Source organism: Scatophagus argus, chromosome 17 (genome assembly GCF_020382885.2).
Source record: "Scatophagus argus isolate fScaArg1 chromosome 17, fScaArg1.pri, whole genome shotgun sequence".
In the NCBI taxonomy this organism is placed as follows: domain Eukaryota; kingdom Metazoa; phylum Chordata; class Actinopteri; family Scatophagidae; genus Scatophagus; species Scatophagus argus.
This window is the reverse complement of record NC_058509.1, coordinates 16,598,963-16,615,324: the sequence shown is the minus strand read 5'-3', so window position 1 is coordinate 16,615,324 and position 16,362 is coordinate 16,598,963. Positions and strand designations below refer to the sequence as shown.

General features: G+C 41.1%; 1 protein-coding gene across 2 annotated transcripts; it reads right to left on the bottom strand.

Annotated features, from left to right (window-relative positions):
- Positions 1-3,588: 3,588 nt before the first annotated feature.
- On the bottom strand, positions 3,589-15,715 carry ldlrap1a (low density lipoprotein receptor adaptor protein 1a). Of its 2 annotated transcripts, XR_006845916.1 has the most exons (10): positions 15,503-15,715; positions 9,203-9,345; positions 8,540-8,652; positions 8,251-8,365; positions 7,551-7,623; positions 7,251-7,346; positions 6,515-6,642; positions 6,188-6,222; positions 4,813-4,966; positions 4,523-4,648 (listed from the first exon to the last, which is right to left on the bottom strand). XR_006845916.1 is itself a non-coding variant. In XM_046418044.1 (9 exons), the coding sequence occupies exons 1-9, from the start codon at positions 15,585-15,587 to the stop codon at positions 4,372-4,374; spliced, it is 933 nt and encodes a 310-aa protein (XP_046274000.1). In that variant the 5' UTR covers positions 15,588-15,714; the 3' UTR covers positions 3,589-4,371. The 2 variants fall into 2 exon arrangements, 1 of the variants encoding a protein (XP_046274000.1); XM_046418044.1 differs by lacking the exons at positions 4,523-4,648; positions 4,813-4,966 and adding an exon at positions 3,589-4,516 and having other exon boundaries at positions 15,503-15,714.
- Between the last annotated feature and the right edge of the window lie 647 nt (positions 15,716-16,362).

Here is a 16,362-nt window from a genome sequence, read left to right as displayed (position 1 = left end):
TTGTTTAGCAGGAGTGGATCATATCTCTTTGAATTGAACAGCGTGGTTGGCTGAACGTGGCCTCCAGCATATGGGGTGTGACAAGGTTAAATTGCGATGGATGTGGTCCAACCCGTCAAACTCAAGGCTGGTTTATGAGACCAGATCAGCAACCACCGTGCATCAATATAACAACCCCTAACAAACACACACTCCGTCACTCCCACCCATCCTGGGCATCCTTTGGAACGGAAAACATAAATTAGACTGGGGCTCCAGAGGGCGTCCAAGCGCAGGTGTTCACACACTTCGGCCCACACACACACACACAAGCTAATGGTGCTGTGTCTAATAAAATGGTGATATTTGCTGTATAATCAATGGGGTAAACAGAAATGATGCATGATGACTCAGGAGACTGCCAGAGGAGGCTGGTGGAGCCTAATGATGCAAACGCTTATGTTCTTGGTTCTAGCCTTGGATGTCTAATGTGACATGGACGTCAAAAATGAAGACAAGCACATGCAGACACATGCATGGCACAGACAGAGACACACGATCATGGCTCTGCACCAACAGAACTTTAAAATCGGTCCTATTCCCTGTCCACATCTTTATAGTCCTCTTGACCTCTGCTTCCCTGTGGCCACCGCTGTTATCTGAATATCTAGGTGGAGGAACAATGCAAAATTAATGTTGGCTATTTCTCCATCCAGCTGCTCCAATATGAGAAGCTGGCCAGTCACATATGCATGGAATTTATTATATGTTTAAGAATTCCATTGATTGCAGCCTCTGTAGATTAATCTTCTTTGAAGCTAATAGGTTAGTTGGCCCACATGTTCATTTGATGCTGAGCCAGTTTTACTGCAGTATTTGACTCAGCTAAACAATAAACAGCCAACACATGCCAGTGATGTTGTTTTTTGGGTGCATATAAGGATGGCAATCGAGAACTGGTTTCAGCTGAGAACCAGTTCCAAATTAAACAGCACTTAAACAATGGAGCTTCTGCACAAATGCAAGCCTGTTTTTGACTCTGTTCCCACGCTGTTCTCAGAGATAATAAAACAGTTGTGCTGATGTGTTGCATTGTTATAAACTTATCATTTTCCATCCTTAATGACATAACCATTGTACACCTTTTGACTGCTGTTGAGTCTGTTTAGCCATGGGACTGAGCCAGTGAGTGAAACCCAGAACCCCTTCTAGCCATGTCCATGTCTGGTTCTACACACACAGGTAGGCCTGTTTGTGTGTGTGTGTGTGTGTTTGCAGTGTGAGACCTGATGCCATAGCTGTATTGTTAGCTAGCTTCTCGTCCATGAGTAGGTGCACACTGTGTTCTGTGTGGATAGAAACTAGCTTAATTAGAAAAATAGGGGTTTATATTTAATATCTGTGTACTAAATGGGAAATACATTTAGGTTTGTAGCATAGACAGTTTTAATTCACTTGTAATGTTTCTTTTAACAGGTCAGATGGAAAAAAAGAAAGAATAGCAGAAAAACATGAATTGTGTACTCAGTTTCCACAGACTGAATTGAATTGAATAACATATTAAATTTCCCAGGCTGCAATTAATAAAGGATATCAATCTATCTATTAAATATACCTCATATTTTGATGCTTTTATCCATCCTGAATCACTTGACCTTGATGCTCAAAACTCACACCGAGTCTTTAGCCCTTATGACCATTTAAGTGTGCACGTGCCTACAGTGCCTTTCTGACAGAGAGGACACTTTTGCCTGGCTTCATCTCCGTGTGCACGCTTTCATCAAACTCATAGAGAGACAGAGAGTTGGAGCTCCCTTTGAGGAAAGACTGTTAAATAATGCAGGTGGTTAAGTAAGCTTGTCGGGATGAATTGTGAATAAAAAAAAAAAAGAAAAAAGAAAAAAAAAAGGCCCTGCCTCACTGAGCAGGGGAGGACTGCATGACTTTCAGCCCTCTAGAGTCCTGTTCACACACACACACACACACAGGTCAAATACAGAAGGTGGCAAGGCAAGACTGAAATCCCAGGGTGCTCTTTCCCTGCCATCGTGTACTCTTGCTCAGTCTGACACGAAACATCCATTGGCTTCCTCCTTATGACGAGCTCTCTCAGAGCTAATAAAGTCCCAATTATTGACGTATTCTGTCAATTGGAATTAGGGACAATGGAGGAGAAAGAGGACGGGCTCATTAGACAGAATCAGATGTGATACCATCATCGTCTAGGTCCACAGCTGAAGATGCGACCAGCATCAGATACTGACTCAAACAGTATTCATCTCAGCTGTACTGTGTATCCTTCATTTGATTGGATAGTACAGGCCTGCCCCCTGCTGCTGGTAAACAGAAACTGCACCTTCACTATTAAGGACCACAATATCAGCAGTCAGAATCTCATTTCAGACCGGAGGGACAGTGAGGGAAGGAGCACTTGTGTCCATCAATTTAAGGTATACCTTGAATCCAAGAGTCACAAGAGTTGAAGAGTCACAAGATAAATTTGAGAGATCACACAGTGAAGTTCTGTTACACTGTTTTGTATCATTATTGTTATTATTATTTTTCTAATACAACAGCTAGGAAACAGCTATGTGAATTTAAGAGGGAAAGCGTTTGTCTGGTACAATTTTTAACAGCTCATACTCACCTGAAACACAACATGGAGCCATGATTTGACACTGCTTTTTTTTGTTCCTGACTGGTTTAATCTTTAACAACATCATGAATTTTATAAGCTCCTATTTGCATGTAAAAATCTTAATCTGAAAAGTAACTATAGCTGTCAAATACATGCATAAGATATGATATGTAGTGGAGTCAAAGTTTAAAGTAGCAAAAAACTCATATAAATATAATATATATAATATATAATATAATATATACTCATATAAAGTAGATCAGAATTGTGCTTAAATAAATGAACATAGTTACTTTTTCCACAGAGCTGAAGCCAAAAGTGAGAAATCATAGAGAAAGGACCAAATAAACAATATAAATCTTTGCCACAAGTTGACACAAGTCCATTCAGACACGAGGAACTCATTCTAAATAGAAAACAAACGCAAACTGACATCCATCAAACAGCAGGTGTGTTGGGAAGAAACTAAACTAAACTAAAACTGTCAGTGTGAGGGTTAAGGAATCACATAGTGATATACTTTGGTTTGTTTAACTTTTAATGTTACCAGTTCTCTGATGTGCACAAACAAACCTGTACAATTAACACAACAATCCGGTGTTCATGTGTGTGTACCTGCATACGTGTTAGGTAATTCAATGTTCTTCCAACAGGTGAGCTGTTCTATTTTTACTAAACTTTCAGTTGTTTGAGACATTTCAATTTGCTTTCAATTAGTGAATGACCTTTAATTAAATCTCATGTAGCAGTTTCAAAGGACTTTTCTTCCATGTTGCCTTAAAACCTGAGGTTCAAAGTTCATACTTGACTTCAGAAATGATCATGGTGGCCTTCTGCCAAAAATGTCAATAATGAACTTTAAACCTCTTTGTTCAAACAATATGTTCCCTATTTCCATTCTACATCCATCCGGTGTGTGAATGTAGTCGCTGTACTGGTGATAAGCTGCATTAATATACCAAAGAGCGGAGTTATTACACATGAATATATTTAATTCTGTATGATGCCGGTAGATTACAGTGTGCATAAATGGCCATAATGGAATCTGATAACCTTGAACACATCTGGGCTTCTGTCAAAACAACACTGTCACACTGCAGTGAAAAAGTCAATGCCTGTAACAACATGTCTGGAGTGAACCACTGCGAGAAAGAGTTCTTATAAATACAACTGGATTGATTTTCAGATTTTAGACATAAAACAATTTTCATTTTACATCCATGGTGATGGAGGGACAGAATCCCCTGGAATATTGTTAAATTTTAAGATACAGTGTAGCTGATTGTCCTGCTGTTATTGAGGCCTGCTGATACGGTCTGTATTTTTTCTTCATTAGATCCTACTCTTCAACCATAAAAAAAATAATTATACAACTATAAATTATGACTAAACGCATACACAAAACACTGATTATGATGTAGAAACTGCTGAAACAGAAACAAGTAATCAAACAAAAGATAACAAATGTTTACATAAAAGACTTTGTGAACATGTGTTTGTAACGCAGTGTAATAAGAGGATGATATTATTGCTTTGGTGTGTTTCCACAAAGAGGAGAAGGATTTGTCCATGTGAAGAGAGCAGCAACAACAAGGTGAAGAGAGGCCAAACGTCACAATCTCACAGTTCTCACACCTTTCCCTTATGGACTTACTGTAGCCTTGTCTTAAACACAAAGTGATGCCAATTCACAGGAAGACATAAAGGCAGCCCTCCTCGCCTTCGTTGTTGTCACTCTGCAGGTGTTGTGCTGGTCAGAAGCGGAAGACGTCGTCCTCAAAAGGTCTGAGACAGGTGAGAGAGTTTCCATTGGTGCAGTTCCCGTCAGGTTCAGTGAGCCACTCCTGGGGGGTCACCCCAATGTCCAGGACCTGGGGGTTAGTACGTGACACTGCCAGGCTGAGGGGACAGGAGTAAAAGATTGATGGGTGAATAGAAAAGCTTCTTCTGCATCTCTGTGTTGGACTTGAGACTTCAGAGGTGTTTTTTCCAGAGCGCAGGAGCTGGAATATTTCAATATGTTGCGAACATTTATGAGCTCTGAGCCTGTGAATATTCTCATTCATCCAGGTCATGGTTATCTCAAGGAAATTCATTCATGTACATGAACTGATGAAGCCTCTTGGATGAGAGGTGAAACGTCTTCAAAGACAAATAACTAAGTCCAGTTGCATTCGATTGAATTTCCTTGAGATTTATGAGCTCTGGTTCTGCTACCTCTGGTACCCTGAATAACTGGTGATAGGTGTATGTTCTGTACTCCTTCCTCACAGAATACATGAACAGCTAATTGGTGTTGTTGATATTCAGTAAGAGGAGCTCTCCTCTCCTGGGTAACCACAGTAAGAGCTGCAGGGGAGGCAGGATTCAGGAAAAGGTGAGATCAAACAAAAAAAAATTCCTCAATCAATAGAAGAAAATAAAAACTAAATTCCAGCAAGTTGGTTAACTAGCTTTATAGATAAAAACAGTCCTATCAGCTTGTGTAATCAAGCTGCAATCTCTTCTTCTTTAATGGACTTCAGGCCTAATGTTACTTGGACAGAATAGCTGCTATTCCTTAGCTCCTCCTTTAAAGGTTTGGGTCAATCAGTGATTTCAATGCTGTCTCCACAGCAACTCAACCTCCCAGACGTGCTGGAGTAACTAAAGCCTCGATCTCCTCTAGTTAAGGCCGCTCACTTTGGCCACAAACTGCCTTTTGTCTCTAGGATATTAGGATAATAATATACACAAAAGCTGGGTCAACAGGATTACTTCAAGACATTCAGTTCACTCGAGCAGTGGGATAAAATGGTTTCATCTGTTCATTTAAGTGGCCCACTTCTCCACTTTCAGCGACCACAGGCTGCACCACGAAGCCCTCGTGTGTAGTGGATTCACATTATTCCCTCCCAGGCAGACCATTCATTGAAAGACAAACTCAAAAAGGCTACAAAGAAAGAGGCTATCAGAAGAAAAAAATCTGGTGATGATGAGATGGGGACGATGACATTTTTCATTTTGACTGAAACTCAGTACTTTGAATCAGCTTTCTTTTCTAAACCCAGTGGACAAATTTTCCATCTGGGAGGAGATATTACACACTAGTGACTAACATTACGGACCGGTGAGCAGTGGTTTGGGGTTTGGTGGTGACTGAATGGCATGGATTCAAGTTAGGTTAGTAAAATTAGGACTACTACACTACGGCTTCTAACAGTCAACAGTGGTACTCAACTTTACCTGGAACTGAACCATAGCTATCCAGAGCACAGCTGGAGACACAAACACACAACAGATTGAGGGCAGTTTAGCTATCAAATTATCTCTCAGTGAATACATAGTATTCTCTTGAGATTGTCCCTTCTTTTTATATAATCAGAGATTGCGGGGTATGGATTGTGCAGTACACAGAAATCATCAGTAAGTGGCGCTGTAAGCCAAGCAGTATGAGAAAGAACTACAGTATACAGGAAGATTTGACAAAGCAGAGTTTGGTGATGGGCTGTTACACTTTAACAAGCAGCAGAGCGAATTATCTCAGATTAATTTCACTTAATAATAGAAATGTTAAGACAAATATCTCACCTGGAGAAAGCTTCATCCAAACCATCTTCTATTTCCTAGAAGAAGAAGAGTTGGCTCCATATTCACCCAGTAAAAATTACATAAATATGTAGCAGTGATGTATGTTAAAGGAGATTTTATGTAACCTATTTATAGACTTAATCTTTGAAATCTCATGTTATTTTCAACTGTGTATAAGACTTTTCCTGAATTTGCAGATATAAATTAATTTGAAACATGTAGGATGTGAGTCACATGGGAAACTTAAGGAAAATGCAGGAGAGTTGCAACAGCCTCACTTGTCCATGAGTACAACACAACATACAACAGAGAAGAAGAGGATCTTACCCAGGTAGGGTTATTATTGGTCTCAGAGGGCCTGCGGTTATCCAGATGATCCTCCTCTACATTCCCATTGGTCTCCACTACCACGTTCACACCGTCATCAAAGTTCAATAGGTTGTCTGTGGCAACATCTGCTTGAAAGGAAGAGCAAAGCACAAACCATTAGTGTTGTAGCATACAAAAGTGATCTGAGTCTACACAGGCTAAAATGTAACGTTAAGACAGCGCTTACAGCCATGCCTCCAGCCGTCCTGAGAGGCTGTGACGCTCACTAGATCACAAACAACTAACTGTGCTAGTGGTAGGTTTGGCTTTGGGCCTGTATTTGTGATTAGAATTTCCTACAATTCAAGGTTTTTATTTCCATATTATAAAGAACCTATAGAGACATACTGGCACATTTTGTCTCTGTTTTTAATAGAATGCGAGTGATTGAGCTGACTGTCAAACACCATTACCATGGATCAGTGCTGCGACCCTGGGAATAACACTCAACAATCAACTATTGTCCTACAGAACTGCATCTTTAAGTATACACAATCTGTGCTTTTCGGTTTCTTTTTAATTACGTCCCTGTTCACCTCTCCAAAACAAACATGCAAAAATAATAAAAACACATGACACAACTTGTCAGGCTCAGTGTCAGATTGTAAGAGTTCAATGTTCACTGCTCAGCTGCACCTTGATTCAGCGGAGCATTGTGTGTGTGTGTGTGTGTGTGTGCGTGTGTGTGTTACACCTGTCCCCTTCAGGCTCCCCAAGCTGTTGGATCTCTCTGAATGGGAACTGCTGCTGGCCTCTCCGGCTGAACCAGACTTCGCTCTTTTCCCTTTCTCTAGAGGAGATGAGATGCAACATAAGCAGGTCAAAACTTGTTTACTGCAACCTGACAGCAGATAGCTACATCCTTGGAGCATCAAGGCTGATTCAGTACAAACACAGGCAGTCTGAGTTGCTGATAAAACAACTCCTCCATAGATAGTGCTTGCTTTTGTGTGTGTGTTCAGAACTTGGATGGGGGAAGGATTGTGGTGCCTACCTTCTTTAGCTACTTGCCACAGTTCAAATGCTACTGTGAAAGCCTGGGCTACTGTCAAGGCTACGGCCTGTGCCTGGAAAACAAGAGGAGAACACACTTTGTTAAAGAACATGGCTGATGCATTAGCGTTAAACATGCATCAAAACGAAAGCAAGGTCTTTTCAACTGAAGAGCTGCTATGGCGTTGGACAGAAGGTCATCGATGAGGGAGAGGCAGGTACTAAGGAAGCAGGGTATTATCATGTTATCCTGAGAGAGAGAAGGGGGTGAGTGTGGACCCAGGTAAGACGAGAGGAAAAGTGCCCTTCTGTTTTTCAGCACACACACACAGGAGTGCAGGAAGATGACAGACAGCTTGAGAAGTGAGATTCTAGGATTTCCTCTTAAGGATGGGGGATGAGTAGAAAGCAGAGCTACGGTGTCAGAAGAAAAGCAGGATGAATGGTGTCTATTCCTAAAAGCAATTGAGTGCAAACAAAAACTGCATTGCTTCTTAGTGGATCAGAATGTGAGAAACTCAAGCGAGAGAAACTAAAGATTTGACAATCCAGTTTACAACACAGAGAGGGAAACGAAAAAGGTACCCTGAACTCTTGGAGGCAGTAGTTCATAATAAAGAGATGCAAAAAACCACTTTATCATTTTACTTGTAAAATCAAACAGAAACACAAAACAGTGATAGTGTAGTCAGACAACTCACCACTTTCCTCTTGGAGCAGAGGTAGGCGTGACATTCCAGGGTCCCATTGAGGGTGTTTTGAGCAATATAGGCGAATACTTTATCATGCAGTTTGTCCACTGTGCAGTAGGATATTCTGTGAGTCAGAGGTGACAGGTTAGAGAAACAGAGCACTAAAAAGATTCACAGAATAAACCACATGCCACATTAATCACATGGCAGTGGTGTTAGAAGGCTGTGAACTTGCACTTAGCAGCTTCAGAAGCGCAGCAGCACCGTTAACTGGGCATTTATCTGTGAAACCACATGCCTGTATATGGATACGTTTTCCAGGAGTTTATTGGTCAGGCTGTCATGCAGGACGATTCCCTGAGGGGAAACCTTGAGAGTAACCTTCTGAGGCTTCTTCCCACTGGCTTTAGCCTGTTACAGAAACAAAAGAGAGCTTTGCTGAGTAGTTTGCTTGTGTGTTGAACTATGGGATCACGTACAGTGTGACGTGCATATAGGAGGTTTTAATCCGTCTTAATGGATGTGATCAGCTGTCACATTGACCAAAGCATACCACATCTTAGTGATAGCTGATGTTTTGCGCATTCCAACCTGTTTTTAAAGGGGATTTTCAACTTTCACATTAAAAAAAATATGAGCTGACATGCAGGAAAAAAAAATCAAAAAGCAAAAGCTGCTGTATCGATAACAGCAATGAATGACATGATCCATAATGAGTTAGGAAATTCTGCAAGCCTTACTCTTATTTAACATCTGAAAACCCACAGGATGAGCTTTCAAATGTGACTGACAGGATTAATACAAACTGTTCCCCAATTCTACTGATCTTTTAGAGACGCTGTGTCCCAGCGATTCGGTGCTAGAAATCAAAGCATGTACAAAGAGCAAGCAAGCTGTAATCCTGCTGACTGTAGGATGCCGACACCCTGACTGACATCGTCATAGTTACTCCAGCTCTCACCGTGGCCACAATCCTCTTTACTGCAGCCGCGGACAGGTCCTCTCCTTTGGGCTGGTCCACTAGTGTCATGCCGAGGTGACGAAGGTTAAAGGTCATGCCCTCCAAGATGGTCTCCCGTGTATCAGTCCAGTTCTCTGGAAGCTCTGCGGAAAAACACATTTTCAGGCAAAAAGTGGGTCAATAATTTGATCCACAGGAAACATCCCGCATTCATCAAGTTAAAAAACATCAAATAGTGGCTTCACAGACGATTTGCTGTGCGCTTCCCTTCCATTTCAACGTAAATAACATTAGTCGTGAGAATATTCAAAGAGCTTGAGAAAAACACAAATCAGTGGATATGTAAACAGCCTATGTTGAACTTAAGTCAAGCCATTTCATCTGCTCACTGCCTGAAGTGGGAAAGCAAAACAGGGTATGTAGGTCAGAGGTTCTGCTGATGTAAAGTAAATATCTCAACTCCAACAACAACTCATAGGGCTTCACAATAAAAAGGCAAAGAGTTAGGAACGTGTGAACTGGCATACTGTGATTACCGACTCGACTTTTGGGTTAAAAGGCGAGCTAGCATGCTGATCAGGTAACTGAAGAAGAACGAGGAGTAAGTGCTGAAGGAACGGCTGCTATCTCTCCATGTGGTTGCTTATCAGTTCTGGTGTGCTGCTGGCTGGCCCTGACCTTCTGGCTGTGTTTACACAGATTACCTCTGAGAAATAAAGGAGGGGAGAGGGCTTGGGGAAGGCAAGTGTGGAATAACATCACTATTACCTCGAAACTCATCCTCTGAGCATTTACCTCCTCTGAGACATACGGCATACCACAGACACATGTTCTCTCACATGTGCACACACACACACACACACACACACACACAGTAAATAAAGGAGGGCTGCAGCTGAAAGACCATGGGTCAGTTCATTATGCTGAAATCTAACAGTTTCCATGCCAATAACTTTAACCACAACAAAATTCATGACAAATAATTTAACACACACAAGATGTCCTCTATTGGGAAAGCCTCGAGGGACAGTTACTCGCTCACACTGACAACACTAATACTATGTCGTCAGTTTTGCAGCCATTTGGTCCTACCCTTAAACATTTGATCTGATGATCATGGAAATCCAAACTGGGATAATCTGTGTTGATGTTTTTGACTGTGTAATGTCTCCCTAAAAGCTTTGAAAGAGCAATAAACAGTGGGAGAAGCAGCTGTCAATGTTGTCTATACTTAGAAAAGCACACCAGTGAAGGTACCAGGCACCACTCAGCTGGAGAATGTGCAACAGTAACCTGAAAGGAAACAGCTGTGTGTGAACAGAGACTGAGGGTACATCTCAGTTTCCCTTATTTAATATTTGCTTGCTCCTCCATTGAACTCAAAGTCATTCTGGTCTGACATCTTACACGCCAATCCAAACCTCTCATTTCTGCTCCAAGAGGCAAGGAGGGATCTCTGCGGTGCCATGAATGAAGATACACTAGAGCAGCTGTCACAGAAGTGTTTTTAACCGCACACCTTATTGGATATCAGTTTCTGTCTGGACACTGCAGCTGATCAAGACTGATCAGATGGATCACAGCATCACTGGGGTTTCATATAGAAGTGAAGACAGATTACAGATTAAACTGGAGTGTATCACACGTTTTACATTTTATTTGTTTTATGATTCAACATCAAGTTAAAAATCTTCGACCTTTTATTACTGATACAATTAAAGGCAGAGTAGGAGAGTCTGTTTGTCAGCAAGAAACACTTTTTATATCATTTATTGTCATTTCCACTCAGTAACATGTGGAGCTGACAATTTCAAAGTGTTAGATTCTATATATTACATAATTTCAATTTTCTCTGAGACATTTAGTCTAATACACTCTTTCCAGTATTCAAAATACACCATAATTCACTATCAGAATTGTCATATATACAGATGAAAATAATGAAGAAATAATACAAGCGCATTCTGCCTGCAGAAATGGTTCCTGTGCCTCTGAGCAGGACACAGTACACAGCATAAACACAATGTGCAACTTGGTGTTTGTTTAACAGGTAACTAATTATTAGTTAGTATTAACACAGCACACGTGTGTGTACACAAACTTCATCAAAAGTCTCTACAGCTGTTAAAGCTGACTGATGGGTGTGACCAGCTGCCACCGCCAACAGAAGAAGACAATGCGTCACATGACGCTTCAGAGGAAAGGCTGCCTCAGGTATCTAAACACACCTCCTCACATGGTTTCCTTGCATCTTTCCATGCATCCTCGGTAGGAAGGACTAAGACACAAGGAAAAGATGCAAGTGCAGGAAATGAGGATGTAATTTAAGGGAAATGAGATGTACGGACAGCAAAATCTGGTGACCCTGCAGTAAACAACAGTCAACCTCAGCATCTTTTAAGGTCAAGAGATGGTTTACAGGATGTGAGAAATTAGGGTTTTCTGACAGCAGGGTAAATGGAAGTGTCTTACATGACAGAGGTAGAAAAAACAGAAAGAAGAGCATGGTCTTCAGCTCCTTAGTCATTTATCAAAGACAACACTAATGGACGAGTATGCATTTCATGGACCAAAGAGCAAAAAAGGCCTCTGTTGTACACGGACAACAAATGTGCTGATCCAAAAGGGACCAACCGACAGGCAATTCACATCCTGGCTGATTTGTGTGTCTACACCAAACACTGAATCACTATGGTAACCACCAAATGTGTCCATACAACTTCTGCCACCATTTAACTTTTCTTTCAACTTGACTGGTCTAGTTTTGCACGGCTCCACAATCTGGTGATTGATGTGTTGGTATGGTAAATGCAAAGTTAAACAAACATTTCAGAGGAATTTAGCCTTCAGTTATCAGGCTGTAAAAATAGAATAAAATTGAGCATAATTCAAAGAAAAACAGCTGTTACAATGTGAAACAGACCCATCTTACCTGGTCACTTGACTTAGGAGTGTCTAGTAGGTTCTTACACAGAGAAAAATCTGTCAGTCAGGTGGGAAAGTCTAACTTTTTTTCCACAGAAGTTATTTGGTTCAAGTGTATTCTCATTGCTAGTAGATAGGTGATGGATTCTGTGCATTTTTCCTAAAACAAATGAAACACTTTTTGCTTTGTGTCAATAAAGACCACTGCCCTGTCAAGGAGCCGTCACTCAGCCGGTATGTCCTCATCATAATAATGAGGTGCACACACATCCTACATGGAACTTCAGCCCTCTGCATTACAGATTACAATCCTGGTTCTTCAATTGTATCAGCTGGTGGCCTTCCATCACTTCTAAACTAAAAACAAAGTTGCCCTTCTCTGACCTGCTGAGTCTGAATCCAATTTATCACATCAGAGACTGCTGACTGCTGTACCTGCAAACAGAGAAAAGTTCATTGATCTTATACGGCTCTTTGATTCTGGGCAGGTATGATGCAGGCAGCTCAACCATCTTGCCAGCAGAGTACCTGACCGATAGTAGTTTGTGAGTGAACATGGTTCTCGTCTCTAATGTCATCACAAACCAGCGAGAGCAGTGGCAAAGCCTTGACAGTAATGGCAGAGACTAACAGCGGGAACATAAGGGATAAAAGGCTCCGTGAGCAGACTCCTCATCAAAGTAGAGGAGCTAACTGGAGAGCCACGCCTGGGTGAAATAACTACTTTATAAGATAGAAATATTCCCATCCTGGTGATGATTTGCCACACTGAGCATCGCTGTGTGCTGGCAGAATCACATACTTGCATTTGAGGAGGTTTCCACAAAAAGGCTCTTTGCTGCAGACAAGCACTCTGGCTGGTCCTTGACACTGGCAGTATGCCGATGCGGGTCGTCTAGGGCGACCAACACAGGGCAATAAGAGCAGAGGAGAAGGAGCAGAGAGGCCTTTGCCATTTAAAAGCAGGGCAGTCTCCATGCAGCTGAATAGGTTTCTCCTCACACTAACTCACTCGCAATATGTGAAGATGAATGGTTAAGCCTATGGGGCCCCATTAATTGCAGCAAATGCTGTGTGAAATGCTGGTCCTCAGGTGCAACAGCTCTGTTGGTTTTCTGTCCAGTCAGTTAACGGCATTCACCTGATACTCCAAGTAAACCTAAGTCCCTTAAAAGAGAGAAATGTAGGTTGATCCCAGCTTGGTCCCACAGGCCAGAGTCAGAACTGGAAGACTGGCACTGGTGATATGGGTCAGCGCTGGTAAGGAATGTGTGCCCTGCAGCCTAGAGAAGACCTGCTAATCTATACAACAATACACTACTTCTATAACAAGTGGCACACTAGCTGCATTTACAATCAGAGTCGAAGCCCAATCAAAGTCAAAACACCTCATGCAAACACCTGAGTCAGAATAAACTGTTCCATTTGGGGGCATTTTATTGCACTTATTATTGCACTGCGACAGTCTGTGCCTGCGAGTCACATCAGGCGTAAAAATCACATTTATTTATCAGGACATTTATTTCACTATGCACCTTATATGTTTTGCACAATTAACCTGCACTTTATAACTCATTTCTGGATAGCAATCCGTTTACATATGCTTACACTGTACCTTTTAGTCTCTTGTTTTATACACACAGTCAATCTGGTCGATCTGCTTTCTTTGCCCTCTGTTGTACTTTATGTAGCATATGTTAGTTTATTTAGTATATGTTTAGTCTATTTTTCCTACTAACAGTTTGGCCTTGTTTGGTTGTTTGCTTACTTTTTGACTAAGCTACACTGCTGTAATGGGCTATTGGATGCTTGAATTTCCCTCGGGATCAATAAAGCATCTATCGCTCTATCTATCTATCTTAAATGTGGGCTTGTTTAAACCTTTTACAATAAAAAGTGTGGAAATTTAACACTTAAATGCATAGTTATTACAGGACTGTCTTCAGATGTTTAGGCATCTAGGCATGTCGAAGCTTCTGGTTGTTTACTCTGGGACATTTAAACAGAACATGGTAGAACTTTGTCAACTTTCTTTAACTGTTATGTACTGTAAATATTTTCCAGGGAGTAGTTTACTGCTTACATTTACCAACAAAGAGATTGGCCCATGTAACCACAGGCACCGACTTAAATTAACATCTAACCCTTATCCATTACTAGAGAACTATGCCAGCAAGATATGTGACTGCATGGAAGAGTGTATCTCAAATTCCTCAGGCACTGCTATATTGCAGGTGAGCTGATAAGGTTACATGCAGTAATGGAGGATATTTATGTAATTCACCCTGTATTTTCTAATGACGAAACAGGCTTTCTGATGGAATGTAAAGTAGGCCTTCTTGAACTCAAGCCAACACAGGCTGTACACTGACTGACTTGTAGCATTCTCAGTTTGTCCTCATGGTTACAGGCAGGGGAGCTTTCAGACTGCTTAAGCCAGCCGGTCAGTCCCCCCCCCCCCAGCCAGGATCAAGAGAGATTTATCTTACAAAGTGGCCCTTGAGTCCTACAATGGGCACCAGAGTGCCTTAGAAGAGTTTCATGTTAATGCTGCAGTTTGGGCAAGCTCCTAAACTACTGGAGGGCCCTTGAGCAAGACAGAAATGTCATCATAAATTCTAGCACTGACCCTAACCTCTAAATGTTTTCTGGTGGTGCGGATGGAAAGAGAAGGCGGTCCTGGAAGATTGGGATTATCCACAAATCCAGAGCACTGTAGCTGTAGTGGGTAAAATAACAAGGCAATTAAGTAAAGTTCTGCACTCCACACACAAGTAAAACCTATTGAGAATATTATTCTTTTAAAATACTTTCTTGAAACAAACATGCAAGATATTGTCAAATATTTCCAATAAAAAAAAAAAAAAATCATGATATTTCCTCAACCTGCTTCTGATGTCCACTTTATTCTGCCTAGTTTCACAATAACATTTATTTCCGGAAAATTCCTGAAAATGGATAAACAGCATTGCGCACGAACAGATTTGACATCTCCACAGGATGTAATAATTACTTGCTTTCCCCAAAACTGAATCGAAAACGAGGGGGAAAATCGCTTCTTAAATTATTTTTAAGTAGTTTCTGTAGTAGATTTTGCCCCTTTGTCAAGCAAACTGAGACGCGCATTGTTAAGTTAAAAAGATGTCAAACTTTATCCACGTCACTTTGTTGCGACAACCCCCCCTCCCTATTTTTCGCTTTTGAAACAGAGAGCTAAACTTGGGTGAAGGTATTTTAAAAATGTAATGTTGACTATGCGTCACTGAAGTAATCAAGGTAAACTGGGAACAGCGGCAGGCAAAAGTCAACTCGGCACAGTAAAACTGGAAAATGTAGCTATCGGTTAAAAACCTTATTTCTACAATTATTTCTTACTTCTGTGTCTGCCAGCATTCCAGGACTGTTTCGCCATACTTGGGCTCCGGATAATAGCTCTCCCAGCCGACTTGAGGGCATCCATGTCGGTGTTCTACAAAGCAGAGAGTCGGTGAAGTTTGCTGGTGGGTCCTGAGTCGAAATGTTGTTGACCAGACTGCTGATGGGGAGGATGGACTTGTGGTGCATTCCGGTGCTGTCAGAAATACCGCTATTTACGATGTCGGCGCACGTGAACGAGCTCAACAGAGAAGGAACGCTGCATTTGGGTCAAATGGGAGATTAGAGCCCGTAGAGGTCGAGGTGGTTGGCTCGTGTGCATGGTTTTTAATAGGAACTATATTTTGAATTGAGAAGAAAGAAGAAGAAAGAAAGAAGAAAGTTAAGTCTAGAAAACTTCAAATATCTCAGCTGTCATCAAATTTTATGAATATGACTTGTGTTATATTCCCAGAACTGGGCGACTTAACAACTGAAAACAATTACTTAATATTTATGTCAGTCCCTTACAACACAGGCACATGCACATACATGCATTAAACCTGGAGGACAAAAGAACAGTGCAGGCATGGATTACTAAGAAAACAAAGAAGTAACTGAAGGCAGCATCAAATACCAGTTTGTCTTAGACAAATAATATTTTTTCTGAGTGTGACCATTGTTAGAGCAACAAGATTTTAGATATAGAAAGTCAATAATTTTTATGTTTTCTGAGAAAAGTTTGGCAAATAACATTTTTTTTGTGTTTGCTTTGTTTTTTTGCAAGTAAGTGTAATTTAATGGATGATCTAACACTAGGTTGTTTTGTTTTGACATCCCAAATGTTATGGACCACACTAACACAATCTTGTGATTCATTC